At 47.2% G+C, this 27,160-nt stretch overlaps 1 protein-coding gene and 1 pseudogene across 1 annotated transcript; one reads left to right on the top strand and one right to left on the bottom strand.

The window, feature by feature from the left end:
• Positions 1-7,310: 7,310 nt before the first annotated feature.
• On the top strand, positions 7,311-10,296 carry LOC136523454 (protein DETOXIFICATION 34-like; annotated as a pseudogene).
• A 3,599-nt stretch (positions 10,297-13,895) lies between these two features.
• Positions 13,896-14,528, bottom strand: LOC136523453 (uncharacterized). The gene has a single exon (XM_066517134.1). It carries the CDS (start codon positions 14,526-14,528, stop codon positions 13,896-13,898), a length of 633 nt encoding a protein of 210 aa, XP_066373231.1.
• Positions 14,529-27,160: the final 12,632 nt, after the last annotated feature.

Raw genomic sequence — 27,160 nt, 5'->3', positions numbered from 1 at the left:
TTTATTGGCGCACCAGCTAGGAGGCAGCTGTACGACATCAAGTACATTGACAGATATAAGAACAATTCAAGCCTACCCAATCTCAGAAGAAATCAATATTGATGTTGTATATTTACCTTCAGGTACTGCTCTTTGGTCAGATGCATTAATCTTGCATCTTCTTTCTTTACCTTGCGATGCTCGTAGACGGCACAGTAATCGATGATGGCCTGGAGCCGCGCCTCGTAATGCATGTCTGAGATGCGACCTCTAAAAGATTTGGCCGCCGCCTTGGCCGCCCTCGCCTCGTAGCCCTCGGCGCATTTGAAGAAGTCCTGCATATAGAAAAGATGTATCAATACACTGGTTCAAGAAACTCTAGCGAATGCAATGTATTGAGCAAAGTAGTGGGAGGAAGACTTACCCAAAACTCGCACATAACCCGCTCCCCACGCTTTCGTACGTGCGGCCCGTCTCGTCCTCCGCATCAGGGGCGGCGACGTAGTGCTCGTACGTGTAGGCCGGCTCCAGAGCTTCGGCGTAGCGAACCAAGCCTGGGAAGTGTTCCCTGCAGAGAAGACCCAGGATGCCATTGGGCAACCTTTTGTGAGCACCTGGGACCACGACCTTCCAAGACCTGCGAAAGTGATTAAGAAAAAACTGTTAGTTTCCTTTGTGATTCTATCATATGTAGGAGCGAAAAAATGTAAAAGTTACGTACTTTTGCCCAACGGGTCAAATGACCGGGCGTAGAGCCTCAGGTATCGGCCGCTCAGGTAGGCTCGCCGGACCTCGTTGGTAGACACCTGAGGTTCCGGTGGAACTGGAACCGCCTGCCTCGGCCTCCTGCTCGTCCTCCCGCTCCTCCTGCTCGTCCAGCTGCTCGGCCTCCTGCTCGGCCTGCAGCTCGTCCTCTCCCTGCTGAGCCTGCTCGTCCACCTGCTCTTCCTCCCGCTCCTCCTCGGGCTCTGCTGCTGCAGGCTGAGGCGGTGGCGCCCTAGGCCTCCTCCCGGCCGCCCTCCTCCTCCTCCCCTGAGGTGGTGCCGACCCCCCAGCTTCACCTGAGGGCCCTGGTGTACTGCCCCCCGTGTCGTAAAGCGACCTGACCGCCCGCAAAGCTCTACGGCCCGCCATCTTTGCACAATCACCTACAAGACATAAACAATAAGATCGGATTAGATGGATCATAAACAAGACATTATTATAAAGAGATGCAAAATAAATAAAGCATAATTAAAAAATAACATAATATTACATGTATTAGAAATAATCATCCCATCGGGATTAGCTAGATCATAGCTCTCATTATCACTATCAGCCCTGTCGAAATGTTCAACACTTTCCAAAGGAGCAACTATGTCATCATTGCCATTGCCAATATGTAATCCTTCAAGTAACGCCCCAAGTCCTTCGCATTTTCCACCTCATCCCCCTCGTCCACATTAACATCCATTTCATTGTCTACTTCCATTTCATAGCTCCGGTTAAGTCAATCTGTATTCCAAATTGTAAGTCGATTTGTCATTTATATAGATTTTTACAACGTTTCTAAATATCGTGTATACTGATGTATAAGAAAAGTTACCTAGAAAATCTAAAACGACATACGATTTAGAGCCACAACCGATAGATCAGATGCTCCGTACGTCTCTTTAATTACGTGGTAAGTAAAACCAAAGATAGACCCTATCGTAATTCACCTTCACTTGAGAGCAGAAATGTACCAGATTAGCTGACGTACAAAACACTATGGCCTATTTGGTATCCATTTGCATCCTTAGTTATAACCACGTCTGGTACCTAGTTTACTGAAACGGAGTCATAAGCCCATGCCATTGTAATTTTTTTTCGCTTCAATTCTAGTCATAAGCCACGTCTGCTATAGTGGATAGAGCTGAACTTGAAAAAAACGTCGCGAGCAATAATCTATACCTACCTAATAAGTAATAATAAGGAGGCAAATTTTCTGCCTCTTTTTTAGTCTTGGCTTTTTTTTCTGGCCCATTCTAACGTCACCTAACTGTCCGGTTCGCGGCCCTCTAGCCGATTCTGGCCCATTCTGGCTAAGTTTCATGTTACTAGAATCAATTAAACTCGAAACAAGCAGATTAAGCTGCATGCACCACAAACCTTTCCGTGCACTGAAATCCATCCTAGTATTTCATTTGCACTATCAACTGAACATTTTTATTCTCCTGATGGCTCCTGGAACTAAAATCATAAATTATTATGCCTCATGCAGATTTCTGTGTTTGAGTAGGGGTCAGCAAATATGGATTAAGATTTAAGAGTGAATGTTGTGACAAGGCTGACTATTCAGATGTCTCCTGAATTTTCAGAAATGTAAATCTTGAGCACGAAAGATGTTGTGACAAGGCTGCAATCTTTTGTCTACAAAGAGTTCTTATGTGGGTTCTAATCACAGGAACAATGTATAATTGAATTTTGACAGGGAATTTCAAAGAAATTTTAACGAAGCTAGCATTCGCCTGAGAGAGTACTGTGGATCAGACCTATATCCTCTGCAGCCACGCTTGAAGATGTTGGTGCCTCTCCTCCTCGCTCCTCTGCTTGGGGGAGAGGATAGCGCGCCACTCCTCCTCGCTCCTCTGCTTGCGGGGGCGGGACGAATGACGTCGTTGGCGTGCGGGGGCGAGACGCCGGCGGCCGTGCGTGGCGAGGCTGGGGCGGGCCGGCGGCCGCCGCCGGCGCGTGCGGGCGGACGTGGCGGGATGGGGCGGGCTGGCCGGGCTGCGGCGGCGGCGAGGCTTGGGCGGAGCGGCGGCGGCAGCGCTCGCGGACGGGCGTGGCGGGCTGCGGCGGCGGCGGGGCTGCGGCCGAAACGGTTCACCTTGCACGGCTTGCGGGGCTGCGTCGAAATGTTTAAGTGGTGAATTCACTTTGCCGAGAGCCAGATCTGGGAGGCTCTCGGCAAACCTTCCCCCTTTGCCGAGAGCCCCCAGATCCGGCTCTCGGTAAAGTTTTTTTTTTCAAATTTCGTTCGAATTTTTTAACTAGCTAACTGCACAAAAAATATAAAAAAAATAAAAATTATTATTTGCCGAAAGTAGCTCTCGGCAAACCATTGATCCAGGCCAGGTAAAAAAAAAGAAATCTGTGCCGAGAGCGGGCCTAGTTGCTCTCGGCAAAGAGCCTTTGCCGAGAGCAATCCCCTGAAGCTCTCGGCAAATAATATCCAAAAAAAATTAATAAACAGGAAACGGCTTCGGAAAAATACGAAATATTGTCGTGTTACAATTTATGCTCTCTAATGGCTATACAAAAAGTTTGGAACTCCAAAACTAATTCGACCGTGACATTGTTTGAAAATCCTAATGACTCTTTCTCAACTTTATGAAACTTATTCGGAGATGTCTCAGATTGTAAGAATCATACGCAACCACTTGTGCGAAACATTTTCAATTTTTTACCACAGCCTCCAAGTGTGATACCATGACTTCATTGCAAATATCACAATTTTCCGACTTCGTTTCCTTTTTTAAGAATTTTTAAATCGTTGGGCGACATATGTTCGTGGTCTTCGATTCGTAAAATGAAAGGTGAAAAAAACGTCAACAAGATGTTATTTGCCCTCAATAATGCATAAATAGCATGAATATCATTTTCTACTTAATTTTTTCCCGTGTTTAAATCAATCGTTGTTCAAATTTTAATCGATTAAAAAAACTCCTTGAAATGCAATTAATTAATTATATATAGCAAATAATTACAAAAATACACAAAATTTTAATATTGAGTACAACCTGTAGTATGTCTATAGAGAAAAAAGTTTGGAGCATATGAAAGAAAAAATAATTTAATTGGAGAGAGTTAGGAGAAGAGAAACACATGCACATGAAATATAGAAACCACATTTGCCGAGAGCCTGGGAGGGGCTCTCGGCAAATATTTGCCGAGAGCGGCGCTCGGCAAAGAGGTTTGCCGAGAGCAGTAACGGAGGGGCTCTCGGCAAAGCGGTGACGCCGTCAGGGCAAGTCACGGCTATGGGCCCGCGGCAATGTTTTGTCGAGAGCCTGATTTTGCCGAGAGCGTGGCCTACGGCAAAGGACCGTTTTGCCGACGAGCATTTTTTGCCGAGTGCGGCTCTCGGCAAAACAGCCCACTTCGCCGAGAGCTGTTGCTTGCCGAGAGGTAGGCCCACGGCGATCCTGTCACTTGCCGACGGCCGGTGTTTGCCGAGAGCCGCTCTCGGCAAACGTTTTCTTTGCCGAGAGCCCGCGTTTTTGCTCTAGGCAAAAATCTAGGATCTCGGCAAAGGACGTTTTTCCGGTAGTGCATGGTGCCTGTGCACCCCATGTCCCTGACACCTGTCGATAAAAAACAATATGCTGCTGATTTACTAGGCACCGGCACCGGCACCGTTGCAGCGTTACCCATTACCCAATGATGCTTCAGAGCTTCAATCTCTGTTAAGCCAATGGTAAATGTAAAGAAAAAGACATGCTTGGCTTTTCACAACATCATCATTTGAAATCCCCAGACTCCAATCGCTTTTGACATAATCATGTAATGCATTCCGATTTTGGTTAATGTTAAATGCATTCCGTTTGTAGCTCATGAAAAAAATATATACATTATACATACTAATATGCATATACATATATTCTAGAAATTAGATTTAGCCATAGAAAAATAGAAAAATATCTAAAAATATGAAAAACCTCAAACATTCTACTCCCTCCATTGTAAGTCATTTAGACTTTCCTAGATACTTAGATTTAATTATAGGCAAATTTTGGTACAGGACATCCAACTTAAGTGAATTGCCTATTTTACACCGCCAACTCTAATATTTGCTAGGTACCATTATGAAAATCATGGTCATTTGCCACAAGACACCGCACTCATTAAAATATTAGATCTAAGGTATGGGAGAGAGAGAAGAGGGGGAATAGACGATTTTGCCCATGACTCCTTTAACTCACAGGTTCTTCCCTTTCTCCCATCGTGCCCTCTGCGCTCAGGGAATGGCCACTTGCGGCCATAGGTCGAGTAAAAAGGAGATTTTAGGTGTGCTTGGGGCATTTTTGTGATACCGAGAAGGAGCGACAGAAGCGGCGGATGGCTTTGGTGTGGAGATCGATGACGAACGGCCCGAGTCTCGGTAATGGCGAATGCATCGGCGAAACTGCCTGTTGGAGTAGTGAGGTGGAGTGGTATGGTGGAAGCGGTGTGACCATGCAAAAACTGTAGAGTCCAACGGAAGCCACAAAGATGACCGGATGAGGGAGATCGCACCCTTGTGTAGAACTTGGTAAAGGCGGCGGTGAAGCTAGGTGTCGGTTTTGGAGCGGGCAAGGGGCCACAATGAGAGGCGGAGTGGTGGTAGTGTGTGTGTGGGGTGCTCCTAGGCTGACTAAATAGGGAAAAAGCAAGGGATGGACCGGGCCATGAAGCTTGGACGGCCATTAATGGTAGTTGGGATTTTGCTCGCGATTGATGAGACGAGGAAAAGAGGAAAGGGAGGGGTAATTGTGCGGTAATATCAGACGTTAGAGCACAATTGATTGCAATATTATTGAACGATGGAGAAGGAATGTGCACCATGGCTTGAGCCGGTTCAGTCGGAAGAGAGAGAAGGGGGGAGGAGATGGGGTGCTGACAAGGATGTCCCACTTGAGAGAGAGAGGGGGGGATGGCGCCGATGGTCCGCTGCTGAGCGGCTAATGTGGGCAAGGCATGGCAGGGTTGGGCGAGGGGCAATGTTATCTATTCACGCTAATTTCTCTCTCTCCCAAACCACAAAAATGAATGTTTTGATGGATACGGAGCCCTCTGGCAGATAACCTAGTTTTCATCATAATGATATTGGGCCAAATTAACGAGTTAGCGGTGTCCAACGGCAACTTCCACATTTGAGCAGTGTCCCTGAGCAAAATTTGCCTTTATTATATGCCTAGTTGCGTAGTAAAAGCTACGCATTTAGAAAAGCCCGAAGGATTTACAATTTGAAATTGAGGGAGTAATAATATCTAAACATGTTTTAAAATCTCTCCACAATAAAAACATGAGGTCAACAAAGCATGAATGTATTCAACATTAATTTGTATGTTGCATTCATATTGGTTGCATTGCATCTCATATTTTTATTGTAAAAAGTTTCATGTATTGGGATTTTCTAAATGTTTGAATAGTTTTTCTATTTTTCTAGAGCTAAATATATTTTCTAGAAGCTTCTAGATATATTTTTCATGATTTCCAAATATTTTAGTTTTTTTTTTAGAAACTTCCTAATATTTTAGTTAGCTTTTTTTTGAAGAGAATATTTCAGTTAGCTTTTTGGTCTCGTAGTATTATGACCTTTTCCTTTGTGATTATGATATGACTCTTGTTTTTTCGTTTCCTCTTCGGCCCAATACTGCTTGGCCTGTTGCCCCGTATCCACCCTCCGACCTCGATCCCTAATCGACTCAATCGCCAAAATTCGACCCAATCGCCAATCATATTCAAAAGAGAAATCTTTCCTTTCCAACGGACTCCTCTCCACCCGTGCCGTGCGCCAAACGAGAAGGCAACACATCTAGGGAACACCGGCGGCGATCGACACAACGTGACGGCGATGCGGCGACGTCCGGTCGACGACTATCCAAGCGGCCTGATGGCCTTGCGGGTTGCGGCTTCGATTCCGCCGAATGCTTTGCTTCCTCAAGAGCCACGGCCTCGACGCCGTTTCCCACGAGTACGTTTGCCGTTTCCTTTACCAGCATATGCATGTACCGGTTCTAATCTAGGGTATGGTGTCAATTAGTAGTACGTAGGATCCAAATGCCTTGCGACGATCCACCCTGATTGTTGTTTTTATTCGATTCGACTGCTCGGTGCTTACCGATCGCTTAATTAATTTGCTTATATTTTATTGAGTTAAATACACCGGCGGTACTTAAACTTGTAGCGTTGTGCTATTTAGGTCTACGAACTCTCAAAATCGAAATTCGACCTCTTGAACTTGTTAAATGGTGCACTACAGACCCATACCCTTTCGGGAGGTGATGGTAGGCTAAATTTTTACAAAAAGCACCCTGCTATTTAAAACATAATGCAAACGAACTGATCGGCGTGGACTCATCGCCGTATATCCATTCAGACTCACGCACGCATGCATTCAGGTTTTATAGAGGCTAAGAAAAGCAAAGACGCCAAGAAAGGCAAACGGGAGCGAGAGGGCGTGGCAGCACCACCGCCCACCGGTGCGGCGCGGCACCCCGCCACCCCCAGCTCACCATCCCGCACCCTCCGCCATGAGCTACACGGAGCGCCTGCTCTACACCAGCAGCCCGTGCCATCCTGGCATTTCCCCCGGCACCCCCACGCCCAAAGACTCGCCGCCGCCTCCCGCCGCCGACATGGTGGTAGCGGTGTGCGAGGACGAGGCCGGCGCGCTCGTCGCCACCAACGCACGGGACGCGCCGGTGGTGGTGGCGCTCACGGGAGTCGCCCACACCAGCAGCCCCCACGCCAGGCGCAGCCCGCGACATCCTGGCGGCATTGCCCCCGCCACCACCGGCCGCGCCCCCCCAAGGACCCACCGCCCGACATGGTGGTAGCGGTGTGCGACGACGACGACGTCGACGAGGCCGGCGCGCTCGTCTCCACCACCACCGGCTCGACACGGGACGCGCAGGCGGTGCGGTCCCCACGCGCCGCGTGGGTGCTGTTCGTGGAGGAGTCGCGGCGGCTGTGGGCGATCGGCGCTCCTATCGCCTTCAACATCATCTGCCTGTACGGCACCAACTCCACGACCAGTGCCGGTCCTGTGTTTTATAGGGCCTGGAGCGGCGCACGCAATCATCAGGCCCCCCCATAATACAGCTATCTTAATAATAAATAATACTATATGATTATATATTAAATGTTACAAATAAACACTTGAAATATATAAGCAATATTTTATGAAATAATTTATTTGTACTCATGATCATTCGAAATCTTGTTTGATGTTGCATATAAATAGACATGTTTAATTTAGGACAAAAGAAAAACGATTTACTGATTCTATTTCAAATTATAAGAAATTTTTGTTTTAGATTCATAGCCTCTCTGCTACGCACCTAGATATATGGTATGTTTAGAAAACATGTTATAATTTGAGACGGAGTCAAGCGAACGTTAGACGAGTTGGTCTGGCTGTGCGCTTTGCACCCTGTCGGTCAGAGTTCGAACCCCCTCAGGAACGGATTTGTTGGCCGAAGGAGACACAATTTATTTGCGCGTTGAAAAAAAAATCCCCTCGTCTGCCCCACGTCAAAGCATAGGTCTAAGGCTAGTTCAGTCTCATGGGAGCTGCGGTGCCGTTGTGTATGGGTAGAGCAGAGGTTCGGGGGATTTTCTCGACCTGCGTGAGAAGATCTTTTTCTAAAGCACGATGCCAGGTCTTTTTCTAAAGTACGATGCCTGGGGCTGTCTTACCCCGCGGGCCGAGTTTTTTTAATTTGGGAAGGAGGAAGTACAGTTTACATTGCAACTGAGGAAGTACATATTAAATCACCTTAAAATTCCTTTTAATATTTATTTATGCAAAATTATCATCAATCTAATAATAAACACTTGAACTTTAACATTCATTATTTATGCAAAGTTGATTATTCATTTAGCACAACAGGAGGAATTAGCGATTCAGGATGGCCATTGGATCCAGAAATCTGGAGAAGAGGATGTGCGGACGTGCAAGATTCCAAGACTGCACCAGCGCGCGTTCTACTTTTTTTGAGCAAAGCGTCAGCGTTCTACTGGCTGGTTAGCTGCTGCTCAAAGCCCTACTACGTCCAACACACGGCTGCTGGGGCCCTTTGACGTCGAAGGCCTGGAGCGGCCGCCCCGCTCGCCCTGCCCCAGGGCCGGGCCTGTCCACGACGCAGATCTTCGCGGGCCACATCGGCAACCGCGAGCTGTCCGCGGTGGCTATCGGCCTCTCCGTCATCTCCAACTTCTCCTTCGGCTTCCTCCTCGGGATGGGCAGCGCGCTGGAGACACTGTGCGGGCAGGCGTTCGGGGCGGGCCAGGTGGCCATGCTGGGTGTCTACATGCAGCGGTCGTGGATCGTGCTCGCCGCCTCCGCCGCGCTGCTCATGCCGCTGTACGTGTCCGTGCTCGAATGGGGCGTCGCCGCGGGGCCGCGCTCGCCTACGACGTGTCGTCATGGCTCACCTCGCTCGCGCAGGTGGCCTACGTCGGGATGGTGCCGGGACGGGTGGACGGGGCTCAGCGCGGCCATCGAGCAGCATGAACATCAACGGGTGGGAGGGGATGCTGTTCATCGGCCTCAGCGCGGCCATCAGGTAATTAACACAAATTTCATTTCAGAAAGAAACTCAACAGCCATTAATTGCCATCCATGGATGGTCCATGCAGCGTGCGCGTGTCCAACGAGCTCGGGTCCGGGCGGCCCCGTGCGAGCATGTACGCGCTGATGGTGGTGCTGGAGCAGTCGCTGGCGTTCGGGCTGCTGGCCATGGTGCTCGTGCTTGCGACCCGGGAGCAGTTCCCGGCCATCTTCACCGGCGACAGGCACCTGCAGAAGGCCGTGTCCAGCATCGCCTACCTGCTGGCCGTCACCATGGTGCTCAACAGCGTCCAGCCCGTCATCTCGGGCGTCGCTGTGGGCGGCGGCTGGCAGGCCGTCGTCGCCTATACATCAACCGTTGCCGGCCGGACAGTTACCGGGAGGCGGAGTCGCCGCTGAGGTGGTCGGAGACGAGCGCGTGGATGGCGCTGGAGAGAGGCTGTTGACAGCGGAGACAAGGCCCGCGAAGCCCTGGCGCCGCACCTCCAACCGCAGTCGCTGCTCCTCTAGCTCCAGTTCCTCCCGGAGACAAATGTGCTTTGTTAGTTCATTTGCATTATGGTTTAAATAGCAAGGTGTTTTTTTTTTGTAAAAATTTAGCCTAGTCAGCACCTCCCGAAGGGTACGGATCTTGAGAGTCCATAGACTTAAGTAGCACAACGTTACAAGTTTAAGGACCGTCGGTGTATTTAACTCTATTTTATTATTAGGCTGGAGAAAGCAACTGGCGTCTTCTTCGACGCGCACCATATGAAGCACTACTGAGGTTGGGGCGGTGGGACGAGGCGGACGGCTACCTGCAGCACTTTGTTCCTACTCCTACCCACAAGGACCTGACCACTGCCGCCGCCGCCGCCGCCGACGGCGGAGGCCCCAAGGCCGCAGACTTCGCTACAACCTTCGACTATGAGCGTGTCTTGCCCAGCCCCCACTTTGCCAGATTGCATGAATTCCTCCATGAAACACACGCCGATCAACCCAGGTCACCTACCCTACAGGCCTACCATCATCTCTGAAAGAGTAGGATTAGGGAATACTCAATGATTACTATGTTGGATCAGCGTTTACATATATAGGCATTGTGGGAAGGCTAGGCAGGCCCACACGCCATATTACATTCCAACACTCCCCCGCAGTCTAAACTGGGAGCACCGCGAACATTGAGACTAGACCTAAACTCCGTGAACACGGACGTCGGCAAACCCTTGGTGAAGATGTCGGCGTATTGGGACGAAGTGGGAACGTGCAAGACGCGGACTTCACCGAGGGCGACTCGTTCTCTAACGAAGTGCAGGTCGATGTCAATATGCTTGGTTCGCTGATGCTGAACCGGGTTGGTGGAGAGGTAAACGGCGTTAATATTATCGCAGTAGACCACTGTAGCACGACGGAGTGGGCAGCGAAGCTCTATCAGAAGTTGGCGCAACCAGCAGGCTTCGGCGACTGCATTCGCGACTGCTCGATACTCCGCCTCTGCACTGGACCGAGACACTATAGGCTGACGCTTGGACGACCAGGAGATGAGATTGTCCCCGAGAAACACCGCATAACCCGAGGTGGATTTGCGTGTGTCAGGACAGCCCGCCCAATCTGCATCGGTGTAGACAGTGATATCAGCTGGAGAGGTCCGATGGAGGTGTAGACCGAGATCCAATGTACCTTGAAGGTACCGGAGAATGCGCTTCAGAGCGCTCAAATGAGGTTCCCGTGGGTCATGCATGTACAGGCAGGCCTACTGAACAGCATATGCAATGTCTGGTCTGGTGAAGGTGAGGTACTGAAGAGCCCCGGCAAGACTGCGATACTGACTCAGATCAGCGACTGAAACACCATCAGCAGAAAGCTTGGAGTGAGTGTCCACAGGAGTGCTGCTCGGCTTGTAGTGACTCATACTGGCTCGGTCCATAATGTCCAGCATGTACTATCTCTGAGAGAGAAATAAACTGTCACCTCTGCGCTGAACACTGACACCCAGAAAATGGTGAAGAGGCCCCATGTCTGTCATGGAGAATTCTTGGTGAAGTGCTGCGATAATCCGATGGAGGAGACTCGGAGACGATGCAGTGAGAACAATATCATCAACATAGAGTAAAAGAAAAGCCATGTCAGCACCTTTGCAGTAGATGAACAGCGACGTGTGCCAGGCGCGAGGAGCTTGCTTCAACCCATAGAGTGACTTGTTCAGAAGACAGACATAATTGGGCTTGGAAGAGTCGACAAACCCAGTTGGCTGTGCGCAGTAGACTGTCTCAGTTAAAGTGCCATGGAGAAATGCATTCTTCACATCAAGCTGGTGAATCGGCCAGGAGCGAGACAGTGCCAAAGTGAGTACCATCCGGATGGTCGTTGGCTTAACAACTAGACTGAATGTCTCATCATAATCAATGCACGAACGATGTGTGAAACCACGAAGCACCCACCGGGCTTTGTAGCGGTCAAGAGAGCCATTTGACTTGAACTTGTGACGAAAAACCCACTTGCTGGTAACAAGGTTGACGCCAGGAGGGCGAGGCACCAAGGTCTAGGTGTTGTTTGCCTGCAAGGCATCAAACTCGGCCTACATAGCAAGACTCCAGGCCGGATCCGAAAGAGCAGCACGGACGAACGAAGGTACTAGAGTGGCAGATGAAGCCGTCATGTGGAGATTAAGATGATCCACGGGTTGCCGAAAACCGTCCTTGCCACGGGTGCGCATGCTGTGCGCATTAGTGACAGGAACGATCACCTCCGTGGTCGTCGTGGTGGTGCGGCCGGTGGTACAGCCGACGCCGCTGGCAATAACCTGGGACGCTGAGTCCGTAGGGGTAGCAGCACCAGCCGGACCGTTGGTAGGGGCACCAGCTGAGGGGGCTGCGGTAGCACCGGACATCTGGGGCGCTGAGTCCATAGGGGCAGCAGCACCAGTCGGACCGACGCCAGGGGTCCCAGGTGCGGCATCCATGCCGCCAGGGAGACGAGTACCTGCAGGCACAGCTCTTGGCCACATAGGCGAAGAGGAATCATCAGCATCATCCAAAAACGCAAGTGTGTTTGGGTCCTGGGGGGTGGTGGACATCTCGGAGAACGGAAACAAAGTCTCGTCGAATACAACGTGACGGGAGACAATGATCCGATTGGAATGAAGATCAAGACATCGATATCCTTTGTGATCAGATGAGTACCCGAGGAAAACACACAAGGAGGAGCGAGGTGATAATTTATGTGGAGCTGTGGACGAGAGGTTGGGATAGCAGGCACAACCGAAAACTCGAAGGTGAGTGTAGGAAGGTTGTGTGTCGTAAAGAGCGAAGAAAGGGGTGCGGCCGGCTAGGGTTTTGGTGGGGTGATGATTGAGAAGGTAGGTGGCAGTGTGCAGTGAGCCAGCCCAATAAACCGGAGGAAGGCTGGCCTGAAATAGAAGGGATCGCACGATGTTGTTCACGGTGTGAAGGGTGCGCTCGACACGTCCGTTCTGTTGAGAGGTGTATGGGCACGACATCTGGAAGACGACTCCATGAGTGAGGAAGAACGTGCGGGCTGAGGAGTGGTCAAACTCATGGCCGTTGTCGCACTGAACTGCCTTGATGGTGGAGTCGAACTGCGTGCGCACATATGAGAAAAAGTTAGAAAGAACACTGAAAGTATCGGACTTGAGGCGTAATGGGAACATCCAGGTGTAATGAGCGCAGTCATCAAGAATGACTAAATAATATTTATAGCCTGACACACTAACAACTGGAGAAGTCCAAAGATCACAATGTATTAAATCGAACGGATGTGCAGCGCGAGAGTGTGACACACTAAAAGGTAGGCGCACATGGCGACCTAGCTGACAAGCATGACAAACATGATCAATATGGCGCTTATTACATGAAATAGCATTGGAACTAATAAGTTTGGAAAGAGCCTCATGTTCGAGATGACCAAGGCGACGATGCCAGAGGGTGTTGGATGACACGGTGGCAGCGAGGGTAGTGGGAGTGCTGGATGGTGCTGGGAAGAATGGGTAGAGGTCACCCGTGCTATTGCACCTGGCGATCACGCTCCGTGTCTGAAGGTCCTTCACAGAGAGGCCAAACGGGTCAAACTCAATGGAACAATTATTATCAGTGGTGAAACGACGTATGGAAATCAAATTCTTAATATTGTTTGGTGACACTAAAACATCAGAAAGAACAAGAGGACGTCGTGTGGTGGAGAATGAGTGTGACCCAATAGATGTAATGGGAAGCGAAGCTCTGTTACCAACAATGATAGATGAAGGACTAGATGACAAAAGATGGTGAAAGGTAGAAAGAATACCAGCGTTGTTGACCATATGGGCACCGGCGCCGGAATCAACGTACCACTCGACTGGTGAAGGGGGCGTCAGCGTCATGGTGTTGAAGTTGCTGACGAGGGCGGACGGGTCCCAGGACGCGCCCTGCATGGGCGTCCACTACTGCTGCTGCTGTGGCGGCAATGGTCCTCCGTACCCGAACCCTGGAGGAGGTCCGAGGGTGTACGACTACTGAACGTACGGCTGCTGCATGTACTGCTGTTGTGACTGAGGAACAGCAGTGAAGGCAGCCGGCGAAGGTCGAAACGGCGTGCCTGGACCGCCTGGCGAACATGGCCAGAGCTGCACGGTGCCCGTTCATGGGTTGTAGAACGGTGCTGGGGAGCGATAGCCGCCCCCAGTGTTGGAGACCTGCTGTTGCTGGTTGCGGTCGTAGCCACCGTGGCAACGGCCAATGCGCTGTGAGCCGCCCTGGCTAGCGTGCCCGCCTTGGCTCTGGCTGCCCTGGCCACCCTGGCCGTGGCCGGCATGGCTGACCTGGCCTTGGCCTGCGTAGGAGCGCCCAGCAGGAGGGCATGGGGTAGTGATGAGTGCAGTTGTCACGGAGGATGGTGGCGGGTCCAATGCCCCAGCGGCTTCGCTTGCAGCAACGTCGTCGATGTCGATCTCCTCGAGCAGGAGGAGCGTGCGAGCCTCCTCGAAGGTGGGGAAGGGTTGCCGCAGCTTGAGGTTGGAAACCATTGGCCGGAACTTGCCATTGAGCCCACGAAGAAGAGTCAGGACCAAAGTCCGATCCCCGATCAGATCACCGAAGTCGCTGAGGGTTGCCGCCATCGTTTCAAGATGGCGGCAGAAGTCGGTGATGGAGGCCGACCCTTGTTTTGCCGTGTGGAACTCCACCGAGAGCAGTAGGGCACGCGATTTGCGTTGGCCGAGGAACTTGTTCTCGAGGTAGATCCACGCGCCGCGCGCGTTCGGCTTGCGGTTCATCGTCGACTGCTAGAGGTCGGCGTGGATGGTGCAGTAGATCCAAGTGAGCATGATGCAGTTCATCTACACCCACTGAAAGGTCCTAATGGCTAGAGGGGGGTGAATAGCCTAATAAAAATTTCTACAACAACACTTAACAAAATGGTTAGACAATTATGAGGCGAAGCCAGTGTTGCGCTAGCCTACTAAAAATGCAAGCCACCTACCATAATTCTAGTTGATATAGTTTATATCCACATAATAGCTATGTCACTATAGTAAGTTAATGTGCTCTCAAAGGCTAACTAAAGAGCCACACTAACCAAACTAACAAGCTCTCACAACTAGCTACACTAAAGAGCTTGGTAGCTGGTTTGCGGTAATATAAAGAGAGTGAGCAAGAAGGTTATACCGTTGTGTCAAGAAAGGAGCCAATCAATCACAAGAATGAATAACAGTGAAGACCAATCATCTCGGAATCAAATGATGAACACAATGATTTTTTACTGAGGTTCACTTGCTTGCCGGCAAGCTACTCCTCGTTGTGGCGATTCACTCACTTGGAGGTTCACGCGCTAATTGGCATCACACGCCAAACCCTCGATAGGGTGCCGCACAACCAACACAAGATGAGGATCACACAAGCCATGAGCAATCCACTAGAGTACCTTTTGGCTCTCCGCCGGGAAAAGGTCAAGAACCCCTCACAATCACCATGATCGGAGCTGGAGACAATCACCACCCTCCGCTCGATGATCCTAGCTGCTCCAAGCCGTCTAGGTGGCGGCAACCACCAAGAGTAACAAGCGAATCCCGTAGCAAAACACGAACACCAAGTGCCTCTAGATGCAAACACTCAAGCAATGCACTTGGATTCTCTCCCAATCTCACAAAGACGATGAATCAATGATGGAGATGAGTAGGAGGGCTTTGGCTAAGCTCACAAGGTTGCTATGTCAATGCAAACGGCCAAGAGTGTAAGCTTGAGCCGGCTATGGGCTTAAATAGAAGCCCCCACGAAATAGAGCTGTTGTACCCCTTTCACTAGGCACAACACGGGCTGACCGAACGCTCCGGTCATGTTGACCGGACGCTGGACCTCAGCGTCCGGTCGCCCGACGATAGCCACGTGTCCCGATCTCAACGGTCACTCGAGTTGACCGGACGCTACGCTATAATTGACCGGACGCTGAGCCACCAGCGTCCGGTCGTTTCCAGTAAGGTTCTAGAAACACATTTTGCCCACCGGACACGTCCGGTCATGCACGACCGGACCCTACTAGCGTCCGATCAGAGACCCTAGCCTCTGTGCGCTGCCCGACAACAGGACCAGACCCTGCCTCTAGCGTCCGGTCGCTGAGAGACCCAGCGTTCGGTCATGAGACCGAAATGCACGCCCTCTGCTGCCACTGACCGGATGCACCGGTCCAACCGAGACCAGCATCCAGTCACTTACAGTGACCTCCGTCTTTTCTGTCTAGGGCGCCGGTAAAGTTCCTTACCCTTGCACCTAAACTTCACCACCCTTAATCAAATGTGCCAACCACCAAGTGTATCACCTTGTGCACATGTGTTAGCGTATTTTCACAAATATTTTCAAGGGTGTTAGCACTCCACTAGATCCTAAATGCATATGCAATGAGTTAGAGCATCTAGTGGCACTTTGATAACCGCATTCCGATACGAGTTTGACCCCTCTTAATAGTACGGCTATCAATCATAAATGTGATCACACTCTCTAAGTGTCTTGATCTCCAAAACAAAATAGCTCATATGGTTTATACCTTTGCCTTGAGCTTTTCATTTTTCTCTTTCTTCTTTCTAAGTCCAAGCACTTGATCATCATCATGGTATCATCATCATCATGCTATGATCTTCATTTGCTTCATCACTTGGAGTGTGCTACCTATCTCATGATCACTTGATAAACTAGGTTAGCACTTATGGTTTCATCAATTCACCAAAACCAAACTAGATCTTTCAATCTCCCCCTTTTTGGTAATTGATGACAACCCTTTCACAAAGATATGAATTGAAATTCAATTGAATCCATGTTGCTTGCCCAAGCATATTTACCATGTGTAAAAGGATATGGATAAGTTTCATGAACCCCAAATGATAGCAATTGCTCCCCCTACATATGTGCTAAGAGTTTGGATTGTAGCTTGCACATATGCTTGGATAGGAAATATAGGAGTCAATGTCTACCAAATGATGCTAAAGTATAAAAGATGGACCTTTGAAGCGTGATACCAATCGGAGTGCACTATTATACCATCCTTAGCATCATGGTTAGCTTGATACCACTTGGAAACAACACTTTGAAAATGAAATCACTATATAACCTATGCATGCTAGTTTTTTCATTTTATCATTCAAACCTACAACTAGCATACACCACACAAGCATGAATATCAAAATTTAAAACTTGTGCCATGCAAGCAAACATATGAAATGCACATTCAAATGCGCCATACAAGTTCATGAGCTTGCTCCCCCTACTTGTGTGCTCAAAGATTCCTTTCCTTTGTCATATCTCTCCCCCTATGTCAAATTCTCCCCTTTGGTGTCTATTTACTATCTTTGTGCACTATTTCTCCCCCTTTGTCATCAATGACCACAAAGGTTTAAAAAGTAGATAGGTTAGGATTATCAATGTCAATCAATGGGGTGAGGATCATATTTCCACAATTTTGGTCCAATCTAGATCATTTGCCAAAGATATTTAACTCGGTTTGATCCAAGGACAAGCTTCTTCACACCTCCAAATAAGGGTTATCTTGTACCATGTTGAGTTAAACACTTAGAGCTCACTTTCTAGATTAAACACTAGGTTTACAAGCCCACAAACATGTCATATGCTACCACTAGATTAAGTCAAGCATAGAAGCTATAGTGGTACCATACAATCATCAAATTCATTTGATTTTCATGAATGAGCCTATTAAACATGAAAGATGTCCAGATGCACTAAACAAGTCCTTAGCAAGGATGTATGCCATGCCAATCAACTTTTACCTTGGATTGCTCGAAGGAGAGTCATGTCATATGAGTGGGGGGTGCATTAACACATATTTGAGAAATCCAATATGTTCAACTCATTCCTTAGCTTGCAAAACCTTTTCTCATCCAATGGCTTAGTGAATATATCGGCAAGTTGATCTTCGGTGCCTACACTCTCAATACAAATGTCCCCCTTTTGTTGGTGATCTCTTATGAAATGGTGGAGGACATCAATGTGCTTTGTTTTTGCATGTTGAACCGGATTGTTGGTCAACTTGATTGCACTCTCATTGTCACATAGCAATGGCACTTTCTTGAACTTGATTCTAAAATCACTCAAAGTGGCCTTCATCCAAAGTACTTGTGCACAACAACTACCAGCGGATATGTATTCGGCTTCGGTGGTTGATAATGCAATACTATTTTGCTTCTTTGATGACCATGAAACAAGTGATCTTCCTAACAATTGACATGTGCCCGAGGTGCTCTTCCTTTCAACCTTGCATCCCGCATAATCTGAGTCGGAGTAACCAACTAGCTCAAACTTTGCTCCTTTGGGATACCACAAACCAACATTTGGTGTATGCTTCAAGTACCTCAATATTCTCTTTGTAGCCTTCAAATGACTCTCTCTTGGCGAGGCTTGAAATCTTACACACATGCATACACTAAACATGACATCCGGCCTTAATGCGGTCACATAGAGTAGGCTTCCAATCATAGACCGATATAATTTTTGATCCACCATATTTCCACTTGCATCACTATCCAAGTTGCCATTTGTACCCATTGGTGTACTAATGGCTTTACTATCATTCATGCCAAACTTCTTGATCATATCCTTGATATACTTGCCTTGACTCACAAATGTACCATTGTTCAATTGCTTAATTTGAAGACCAAGGAAGTAACTTAACTCTCCAATCATGGACATCTCAAACTCACTAGCTATCATCTTTCCAAACTCATCACAAAAGTCTTGATTTGTTGATCCAAATATGATGTCATCAACATAGATTTGCAACACAAATAAATCTTTTTCAATCTTCTTGATGAAAAGAGTGGTGTCAACCTTGCCTATCATGAACCCTTTAGAGAGTAGGAAGTCCCTCAATCTCTCATACCATGCTCTAGGTGCTTGCTTCAAGCATACAATGCATTCTTCAACTTGTACACATGGTTGGGCTTCTTGTCATCTTCAAAACCGGGAGGTTGCTCAACATATACTTCTTCATTGATGTAACCATTGAGAAATGCACTCTTGACATCCATTTGATAGAGCTTGATGTTGTAGGCACAAGCATAGGCTAGCAAGATTCTAATTGCTTCCAATCTAGCAACAGGGGCATATGTTTCTCCAAAGTCAAGACCTTCAACTTGTGTATAGCCTTGTGCTACCAATCTTGCTTTGTTCCTTACTACTATCCCATCTTGATCTTGCTTGTTTCTAAATACCCATTTGGTTCTAATCACATTGTGTCCCTTTGGTCTCTCTACTAATTCTTATACTTGATTTCTTGTGAAGTTATTTAATTCTTCATGCATAGCATTCACCCAATCAATATCCTTCAATGCTTCATCTATCTTCTTTGGTTCAATGGATGACACAAATGAGAAGTGTTCATAAAATGATGCCAATCTTAATCTTGTTTGTACACCTCTTGAAATATCACTAATGATAGTGTCCAATGGATGATTTCTTGTAATATTGGTTGGTTGGAGGATTGGAACTTGATTGCTTGCACCTGCTTGATCATTGGGTTGAGATGATGTACTAGCCACTTGATCTTGTTCATTATCATGAGAGCCACTTGCACTAGCTTGATTTGTATCATCTTGCACATTTGAGTTGGAGAGCACTTGCACTTGATCATCTTCATCATTATTCACTTGCCTAGGCCTCAATTCACCAACATCCATGTTCTTCATGGCATTTGAAAGTTGAATGCCTCTAACATCTTTCAAGTTCTCATTCTCTACTTGTGAACCCTTAGTTTCATCAAATTCAACATCATGAACTTCCTCAAGAGTACCACTATCCAAATTCCAAACTCTATATGCTTTGCTTATAGTGGAGTAACCAAGTAGAAATCATTTATCACATTTCTTGTCAAACTTGCCCAATCTAGTGCCTTTCTTCAAGATATAGCATTTACAACCAAAGACCCGAAAATATGCAATGTTGGGCTTTCTACCATTTAAGGGTTTATATGGTGTCTTCTCTTTCAATGGGTGACAATAGAGGTGGTTGCTATAATAGCAAGCCGTATTGATAGCTTCGGCCCGAAAAGATTGACTCACATTGTACTCACTAAGCATAAACCTTGCCATATCAATGAGTGTTCTATTCTTCCTCTCAACAAGGCCATTTGATTGTGGAGTGTACTTGGCCGAGAATTGATGTCTAATTCCAAATTCATCATATAACTCATCAATTCTAGTGTTCTTGAACTCACTACCATTGTCACTTCTAACTCTCTTGATGGTTATTTCAAACTCATTGTAAATGCCCTTGACAAATGATTTGAATGTTGCAAACACATCACTTTTGTCCACTAAAAAGAATACTCAGGTGTATCTAGTATAATCATCCACTATCACAAAACCATATTTATTTTCCACCAATGCTAGTGTATTGTGTTGGCCCAAACAAGTCCATATGCAATAACTCAAATGCTTTACTAGTGCTCATTATGCTTTTCTTAGGATGAGTGTTTCCAACTTGTTTGCTAGCTTGACAAGAGCTACAAAGTTTATCCTTCTCAAACACAACATCTTTCAAGCCTCTAACCAAGTCATGCTTAACCAATCTATTCAATTGTTTCATCCCAACATGACCAAGCCTTCTATGCCATAACCAACCCATGCTAGACTTAGTGAACAAGAATGTAGATAATTTAGCTTCACTAGCATTGAAATCAACCAAGTATAGATTCTCATATCTAAAGCCTTTGAAGATTAAGTTAGAGCCATCTACACTTATGATCTCTACATCATCTACCCCAAATATGCATTTGAATCCAAGATCACATAATTAAGCCACGGATAGCAAAGTGAAGTTCAAGCTCTCTACTAGCAATACATTGGATATGCTCATGTCATTGGATATTGCAATCTTACCAAGCCCTTTGACCTTGCCTTTGCCATTATCACCAAATGTGATACTATCGTAACCATCATTGTCATTGATATTGATTGAGTTGAACATTCTTGCATCTCCAGTCATGTGTTGAGTGCACCCACTATAAAAAACCCAATGCCTTCCTCCGGCTTTGTAATTAACCTACAAAAAAAGATCAATTCTTTTTAGGTACCCAAACTTGCTTGGATCCTTGAAGGTTAGTCACTAAGCTCTTTGTTACCCAAATGGCTTTCTTCTTTGAGCCCATCCATGGTTTACCAATGAACTTAGCCTTCACACCATTTGTACCCTTAGTAAGCATATAGCATGAATCAAGCTTTATGAAGGATACATTAGCTTGTGATTTCTTGTTCATGTATTTTTGCTCTACATGACCAACTTGCTTACAACTAGTGCAAAACCGACCATTGTTCTTCACAAAACTAGTCTTGTGAGGAGCAAAGGCCGCCTTGCCTTTCTTGGAGGTGTAGCCCAATCCCTCTTTGTAGAGAGAAGCTCTTTGGCTACCCAAGCACATAAGCAAGCGGTCATCACCCCCATAAGCCTTAGCTAAGGTGTGAGTGAGCTTGTTGACCTCCTTCTTGAGGTTCTCATTCTCAACCACTAGTGAGGCATCACAAGTGAGACTGTCACTACTAGATGAGGTGGAGGTGGAAGTACTACAAGAAGGGTTAGTGGGAGCAACAATGATAGACATAGATAATGATTCATCAATTATATCACAAGTTAATCCTATATTGCAAGTTTCAACATGTTTCTTTTTATTTTGCTCATTAAGCAAAGAAGAATGAGCTTTTTCAAGCTTCTTGTGAGCCTTACCTAGTTTCTCATGGGCTTCCTCTAGCCTCTCATGAGTTGCTTTGAGCTCATCAAGGGTTTGCTTAAGGGCTTTTACCTCCTTATTCAAGCTCTTGCATTCTCTTCTCTTAATGTCAAAATGTTCTTTAGCATCTTCTAGTATGTCAAACAATTCATCTTTGGTAGGCTCATCATCATCACTATCACTATTATTTTCATTTTCATATTCATTTTCATCATCATGTTCTTCATCACTTTCATCATCACAAGATTGTACCTTAGTGGCCTTAGCCATGAAGCATGATGAAGATTCGAAGAGAGAAGGCTTCTCATTGATAGCAATGCTTGCAAGAACTTTCTTCTTGGTGGTCTTGACATCATCACTATCATCATCATCATCATCACTTGAGGAAGCATCACTATCCCAAGTGACTACATATGAACCACCCTTCTTTTTCTTGAAGGCTATCTTGTCCTTCTTCTCTTTCTTTTCCTTCTTGTCCTTCTTCTTGTTCTTGTTGTTGTCATCATCATTGTCGCTATTGTATGGACATTGAGCAACAAGATGATCTTTGCTTCCACACTTGAAGCACCTTCTTGACTCTTCTTTGTTCTTGGATGAAGACTTCTTTATCCTAGCATGATAGCCCTTCTTCACCATGAACTTGCCAAATCTCTTGACAAAGAGAGCCATCTTCTCATCATCATCATCATCCCATGAATCATCATCTTCACTTGATGTTTCTTGCTTAGCTTTGCCCTTAGATGATGTGGCTTTGAATGCCATGCTCTTCTTCTTGTCATCCTTCTTCTCATCTTTCTTCTCCTTCTTTTCTTCCTTCTTATCATCATCTCTATATGTATCATCGGTCATTATATCCCCCAATACTTGGTTTGGTGTCATAGTGTCCAAACCGCTTCTCACTAGAATGGTGACCAGTGTACCAAATCTTGAAGGCAAACTTCTCAAGAACTTATGTGAGAAGTCCTTGTCCTTCACCTCTTCACCAAGTGCTTTAAGATCATTGACAAGCACTTGAAGCCTATGGAACATCTCCGGCACACTCTCATCCTTCTTCATCTTGAAGCTTACAAACTTCTCTTTGAGGATGTATGTCTTTGCACCCTTCACAGCTTGAGTGCCCTCAAATAATTCTTCCAACTTCTTCCATGCCTCATGAGCCATCTCAATATTCTTTATTTGCTCAAATGTTCTCTCATCAATTGCATCATGAATAGCACTTAGAGCAATGTCATTGTTTTGGAGAAGCACTTCTTCGGCCACAGTGGGATTCTTCGGATCACCAATCTCAATTTTGGTTTCTACCACCTTCCACACCTTTCTATTGATTGATTTGATATGTGTGGTCATCTTTGACTTCCAATATGAATAATTTGATCCATCAAATTGGGGTGGCTTCTTGGTGTTGTTGATTTGAGCCATTTTTACACCGAAGGTTGTTAAGCCTCAAATCATGGTGGCCTTGGCTCTGATACCACTTGAAAGCTCCTAATGGCTAGAGGGGGGTGAATAGCCTAATAAAAATTTCTACAACAACACTTAACAAAATGGTTAGACAATTATGAGGCGAAGCAAGTGTTGCGCTAGCCTACTAAAAATGCAAGCCACCTACCACAATTCTAGTTGATATAGTTTCTATCCACACAATAGCTATGTCACTACACTAAGTTAATGTGCTCTCAAAGGCTAACTAAAGAGCCACACTAACCAAACTAACAAGCTCTCACAACTAGCTACACTAAAGAGCTTGGTAACTAGTTTGCGGTAATATAAAGAGAGTGAGCAAGAAGGTTATATCGCCGTGTCGAGAAAGGAGCCAATATCACAAGAATGAATAACAGTGAAGACCAATCACCTTGGAATCAAATGATGAACACAATGATTTTTTACCGAGGTTCAGTTGCTTGCCGGCAAGTTACTCCTCGTTGTGGCGATTCACTCACTTGGAGGTTCACGCGCTAATTGGCATCACACGCCAAACCCTCGATACGGTGCCGTACAACTAACACAAGATGAGGATCACACAAGCCACGAGCAATCCATTAGAGTACCTTTTGGCTCTCCACCGGGGAAAGGTCAAGAACCCCTCACAATCACCACGATCGGAGCCGGAGACAATCACCACCCTCCACTTGACAATCCCCGCTGCTCCAAGCCGTCTAGGTGGCAGCAACCACCAAGAGTAACAAGCGAATCCCGCAGCGAAACATGAACACCAAGTGCATCTAGATGCAAACACTCAAGCAATGCACTTGGATTCTCTCCCAATCTCACAAAGATGATGAATCAATGATGGAGATGAGTGGGAGGGCTTTGGCTAAGCTCACAAGGTTGCTATGTCAATGCAAATGGCCAAGAGTGTGAGCTTGAGCCGGCTATGGGGCTTAAATAGAAGCCCCTATGAAATAGAGCCCTTGTACCCCTTCACTGGGCACAACACGGGCTGACCGGACGCTCCGGTCATGTTGACCGGACGCTGGACCTCAGCGTCCGGTCGCCCGACGACAGCCACGTGTCCCGATCTCAACGGTCACTCGAGTTGATCGGACGTTGTGCTATAACTGACCGGACGCTGAGCCACCAGCGTCCGGTCGTTTCCAGTAAGGTTCTAGAAACGCATTTTGCCCACCGGACACGTCCGGTCATGCACGACCGGACCCTGCTAGCGTCTGATCAGAGACCCTAGCCTCTGTGCGCTGCCCGACAACAGGACCGGACCCTGCCTCCAGCGTTCGGTCGCTGAGCGACCCAGCGTCCAGTCATGAGACCGAAACGCACACCCTCTGCTACCACTGACCGGACGCGCCGGTCCAACCGAGACCAACGTCCGGTCACTTACAGTGACCTCCGTCTTTTCTGTCTAGGGCGCCGGTGGCACCGTCGGACTGTCCGCACTCTATGGGCGGACACTCCGCCAGTGAAGTTCCTTACCCTTGCACCTAAACTTCACCACCCTTAATCAAATGCGCCAACCACCAAGTGTATCACCTTATGCACATGTGTTAGTGTATTTTCACAAACATTTTCAAGGGTGTTAGCACTCCACTAGATCCTAAATGCATATGCAATGAGTTAGAGCATCTAGTGGCACTTTGATAACCGCATTCTGATACGAGTTTCACCCCTCTTAATAGTATGGCTATCAATCCTAAATGTGATCACACTCTCTAAGTGTCTTGATCACCAAAACAAAATAGCTCCTATGGTTTATACATTTGCCTTGAGCTTTTCGTTTTTCTCTTTCTTCTTTCTAAGTCCAAGCACTTGATCATCATCATGGTATCATCATCATGCTATGATCTTCATTTGCTTCATCACTTGGAGTGTGCTACCTATCTCATGATCACTTGATAAACTAGGTTAGCATTTAGGGTTTCATCAATTCACCAAAACCAAACTAGAGCTTTCACCCACGCCGGTTGATCGGCGTTGACGACGTCGGAGAGGACGTGGTCCGTTAGGGCATACTTGCCCAGGACAACGAGGAACATGGACCGCCACCGGTTATAGTTGTCGGCGGCGCGATCCAAGACCAGGGGCACGAGAACCTTGATGTTGAGGATGGCGATGGCGGCGGCGTGGACGGCGGCGTACTTGGCTTCGTACGCGTCGAGGGCCGCAACATGGTCGGCCTCGGCCTTGCGGGCGCGCTCCTCGCGAGACTGACGTGCGGCGTCTATTTCCGCCATGCAGGAGTGAGTTCATGCGACGCAGAACAAGACACGTCGGCGGGCGGATGACGCGTAGCGCGGCTTCGCGAGCAGCGACGTCGGGCGACGTCGGTCGGGCGGATCGCGCGTAGATGACGCGAGACAGAGACGTAGATCGTCGGGTAGCGCGTCGGGCGGGCGGATCGCGCGTAGATGACACGAGACAGCGACGTAGATTGTCGGGTAGAGCGAGACAGCGACGTAGATTGTCGGGTAGCGCGGGGAATCAGGCCGGAGAGCGAGACGGGCTCTGCGATGGCGGACCGGCGAGCGGGACGGGCTCTGCGACGGTGCGATCGATCGGCCGGCGAACACTGGTTCAGCGGCTGCGCGATTAGGGTTTGCGGAAGCAATAAACGAATCATCTCAAGATACCATGAAAGAGTAGGATTAGGGAGTACTCAATGATTACTATGTTGGATCAGCGTTTACATATATAGGCATTGTGGAGAGGCTAGGCAGGCCCACACCCCATATTACATTCCAACAGTCTCCTCCCTTCTTTAGTCTTCCCCCAACTTTCATCGATTCTAGTACGACACAGAAGATTCAATTCAGATCGACTGATTAACTGACAATACCATGTCTGTCCGTCAATCATTATTCATTATTCAGCAACTATTCTTAATGCAGGACCTCCATGCTGTGGAATAAGATCCCACGGGATGAGGTGAATACGGCCATGGACTTGGTTGCCAATTGTCCTGAGTTAAAAAGCAGGCTGCAGGAGTGACCACGAAATAAGCCATGGGAGGTTACTCCTCTGATTCGGTAGCCTCTCTCATCGCATGCAGTTCGATCATCTCAAACTCCCTGTTTCTTTTTCTTAATCAAATTCACCATGTATATATAGATATATATATATATATCTATTGCACAAATAAATAAAGTAACTCCTATGTACGCATGTATGCATGTCAAACTCGTAAAGTAGAGCACGAGGATCCCAAAGACGTCGCAGGAGCAGAGCAAGGTAGTTGGGCGCACTACAGGACATGCCCTCTCCCGTGCCTTTCTTCTGCAACGGAAGAGGTGAGTTGAGCATACTCAAATTTGAATTTGTCTTCTGACGTCTGCAGAAATGTTTTTTGACATTATGTTGCTAACTACTTGCAGGCTACATTAGACCCAGGAGAAAAATGCATACTCAGGTACCCACGCTAATGTCACTCTAACTAAACATACAGCCTTTGTTAGTGCGAAGTTATCTGTTGATTCAGCCCACTTTTGCCCCATTTTGTGTTAAGCTTACTTAGTACTTTCCCCTTTTTTCCCTATATATATATATATATATATATATATATATATATATATATATATATAATATTTTGGTTCAGTCATTTTGTCTGGGAGATACTGATTGGGCTAAACGAATTAACATTTTGCCCTTGTTGTTTTTGTTGACAGAGCAGCAGGCGCGATTGAGAATGTAGAGGCAGTAGGCACAGCTCAAGAGAAACAAGATGGCGCTCAACTCTGAAGGAAATCTACCGTGATTGATGCATATGCATTGCACTTTCTTCTACTTATCATCCCTTTTTTTTGTGCTCAATTTGCTGATTTTGCTATCACATTGTGAGGCGTTGTCCTGGTCGACATGGTAGTTGAAACGTTAAAGGAAAAACCATAAGATTTGTATATGCAGTGTTGGTGGAAATGTGAATGTTTGCATTAGGGATAGATGATATGCTATTGTTGATTCTAGTTTGTTCTTTGTAACTTGAGAGCAACATTTGCGCTCGTAAATTTTCCACCGGCTTCTGCTGGGCTTTGTGGAGTCGTAAGCATAGGCCGGTTCTTGCATCTGTTGACTGTCATGTGGGGCCCTCACATGCCGCGCTGGCTGACTGGCCCCACCCATCGGTTGACAGATGCATTTTTTTTGTGCAACGGGCCCTGCCCCACATGCCGCGCTGGCTGACTGGCCCCACCCATCGGTTGACAGATGTCTTTTTTTGAGCAACGGTTGACAGATGGC

Source organism: Miscanthus floridulus, chromosome 18 (genome assembly GCF_019320115.1).
Source record: "Miscanthus floridulus cultivar M001 chromosome 18, ASM1932011v1, whole genome shotgun sequence".
Lineage (NCBI taxonomy): Eukaryota > Viridiplantae > Streptophyta > Magnoliopsida > Poales > Poaceae > Miscanthus > Miscanthus floridulus.
The sequence above is the reverse complement of the archived record's forward strand: the minus strand, read 5'-3'. Positions and strand labels throughout refer to the sequence as shown.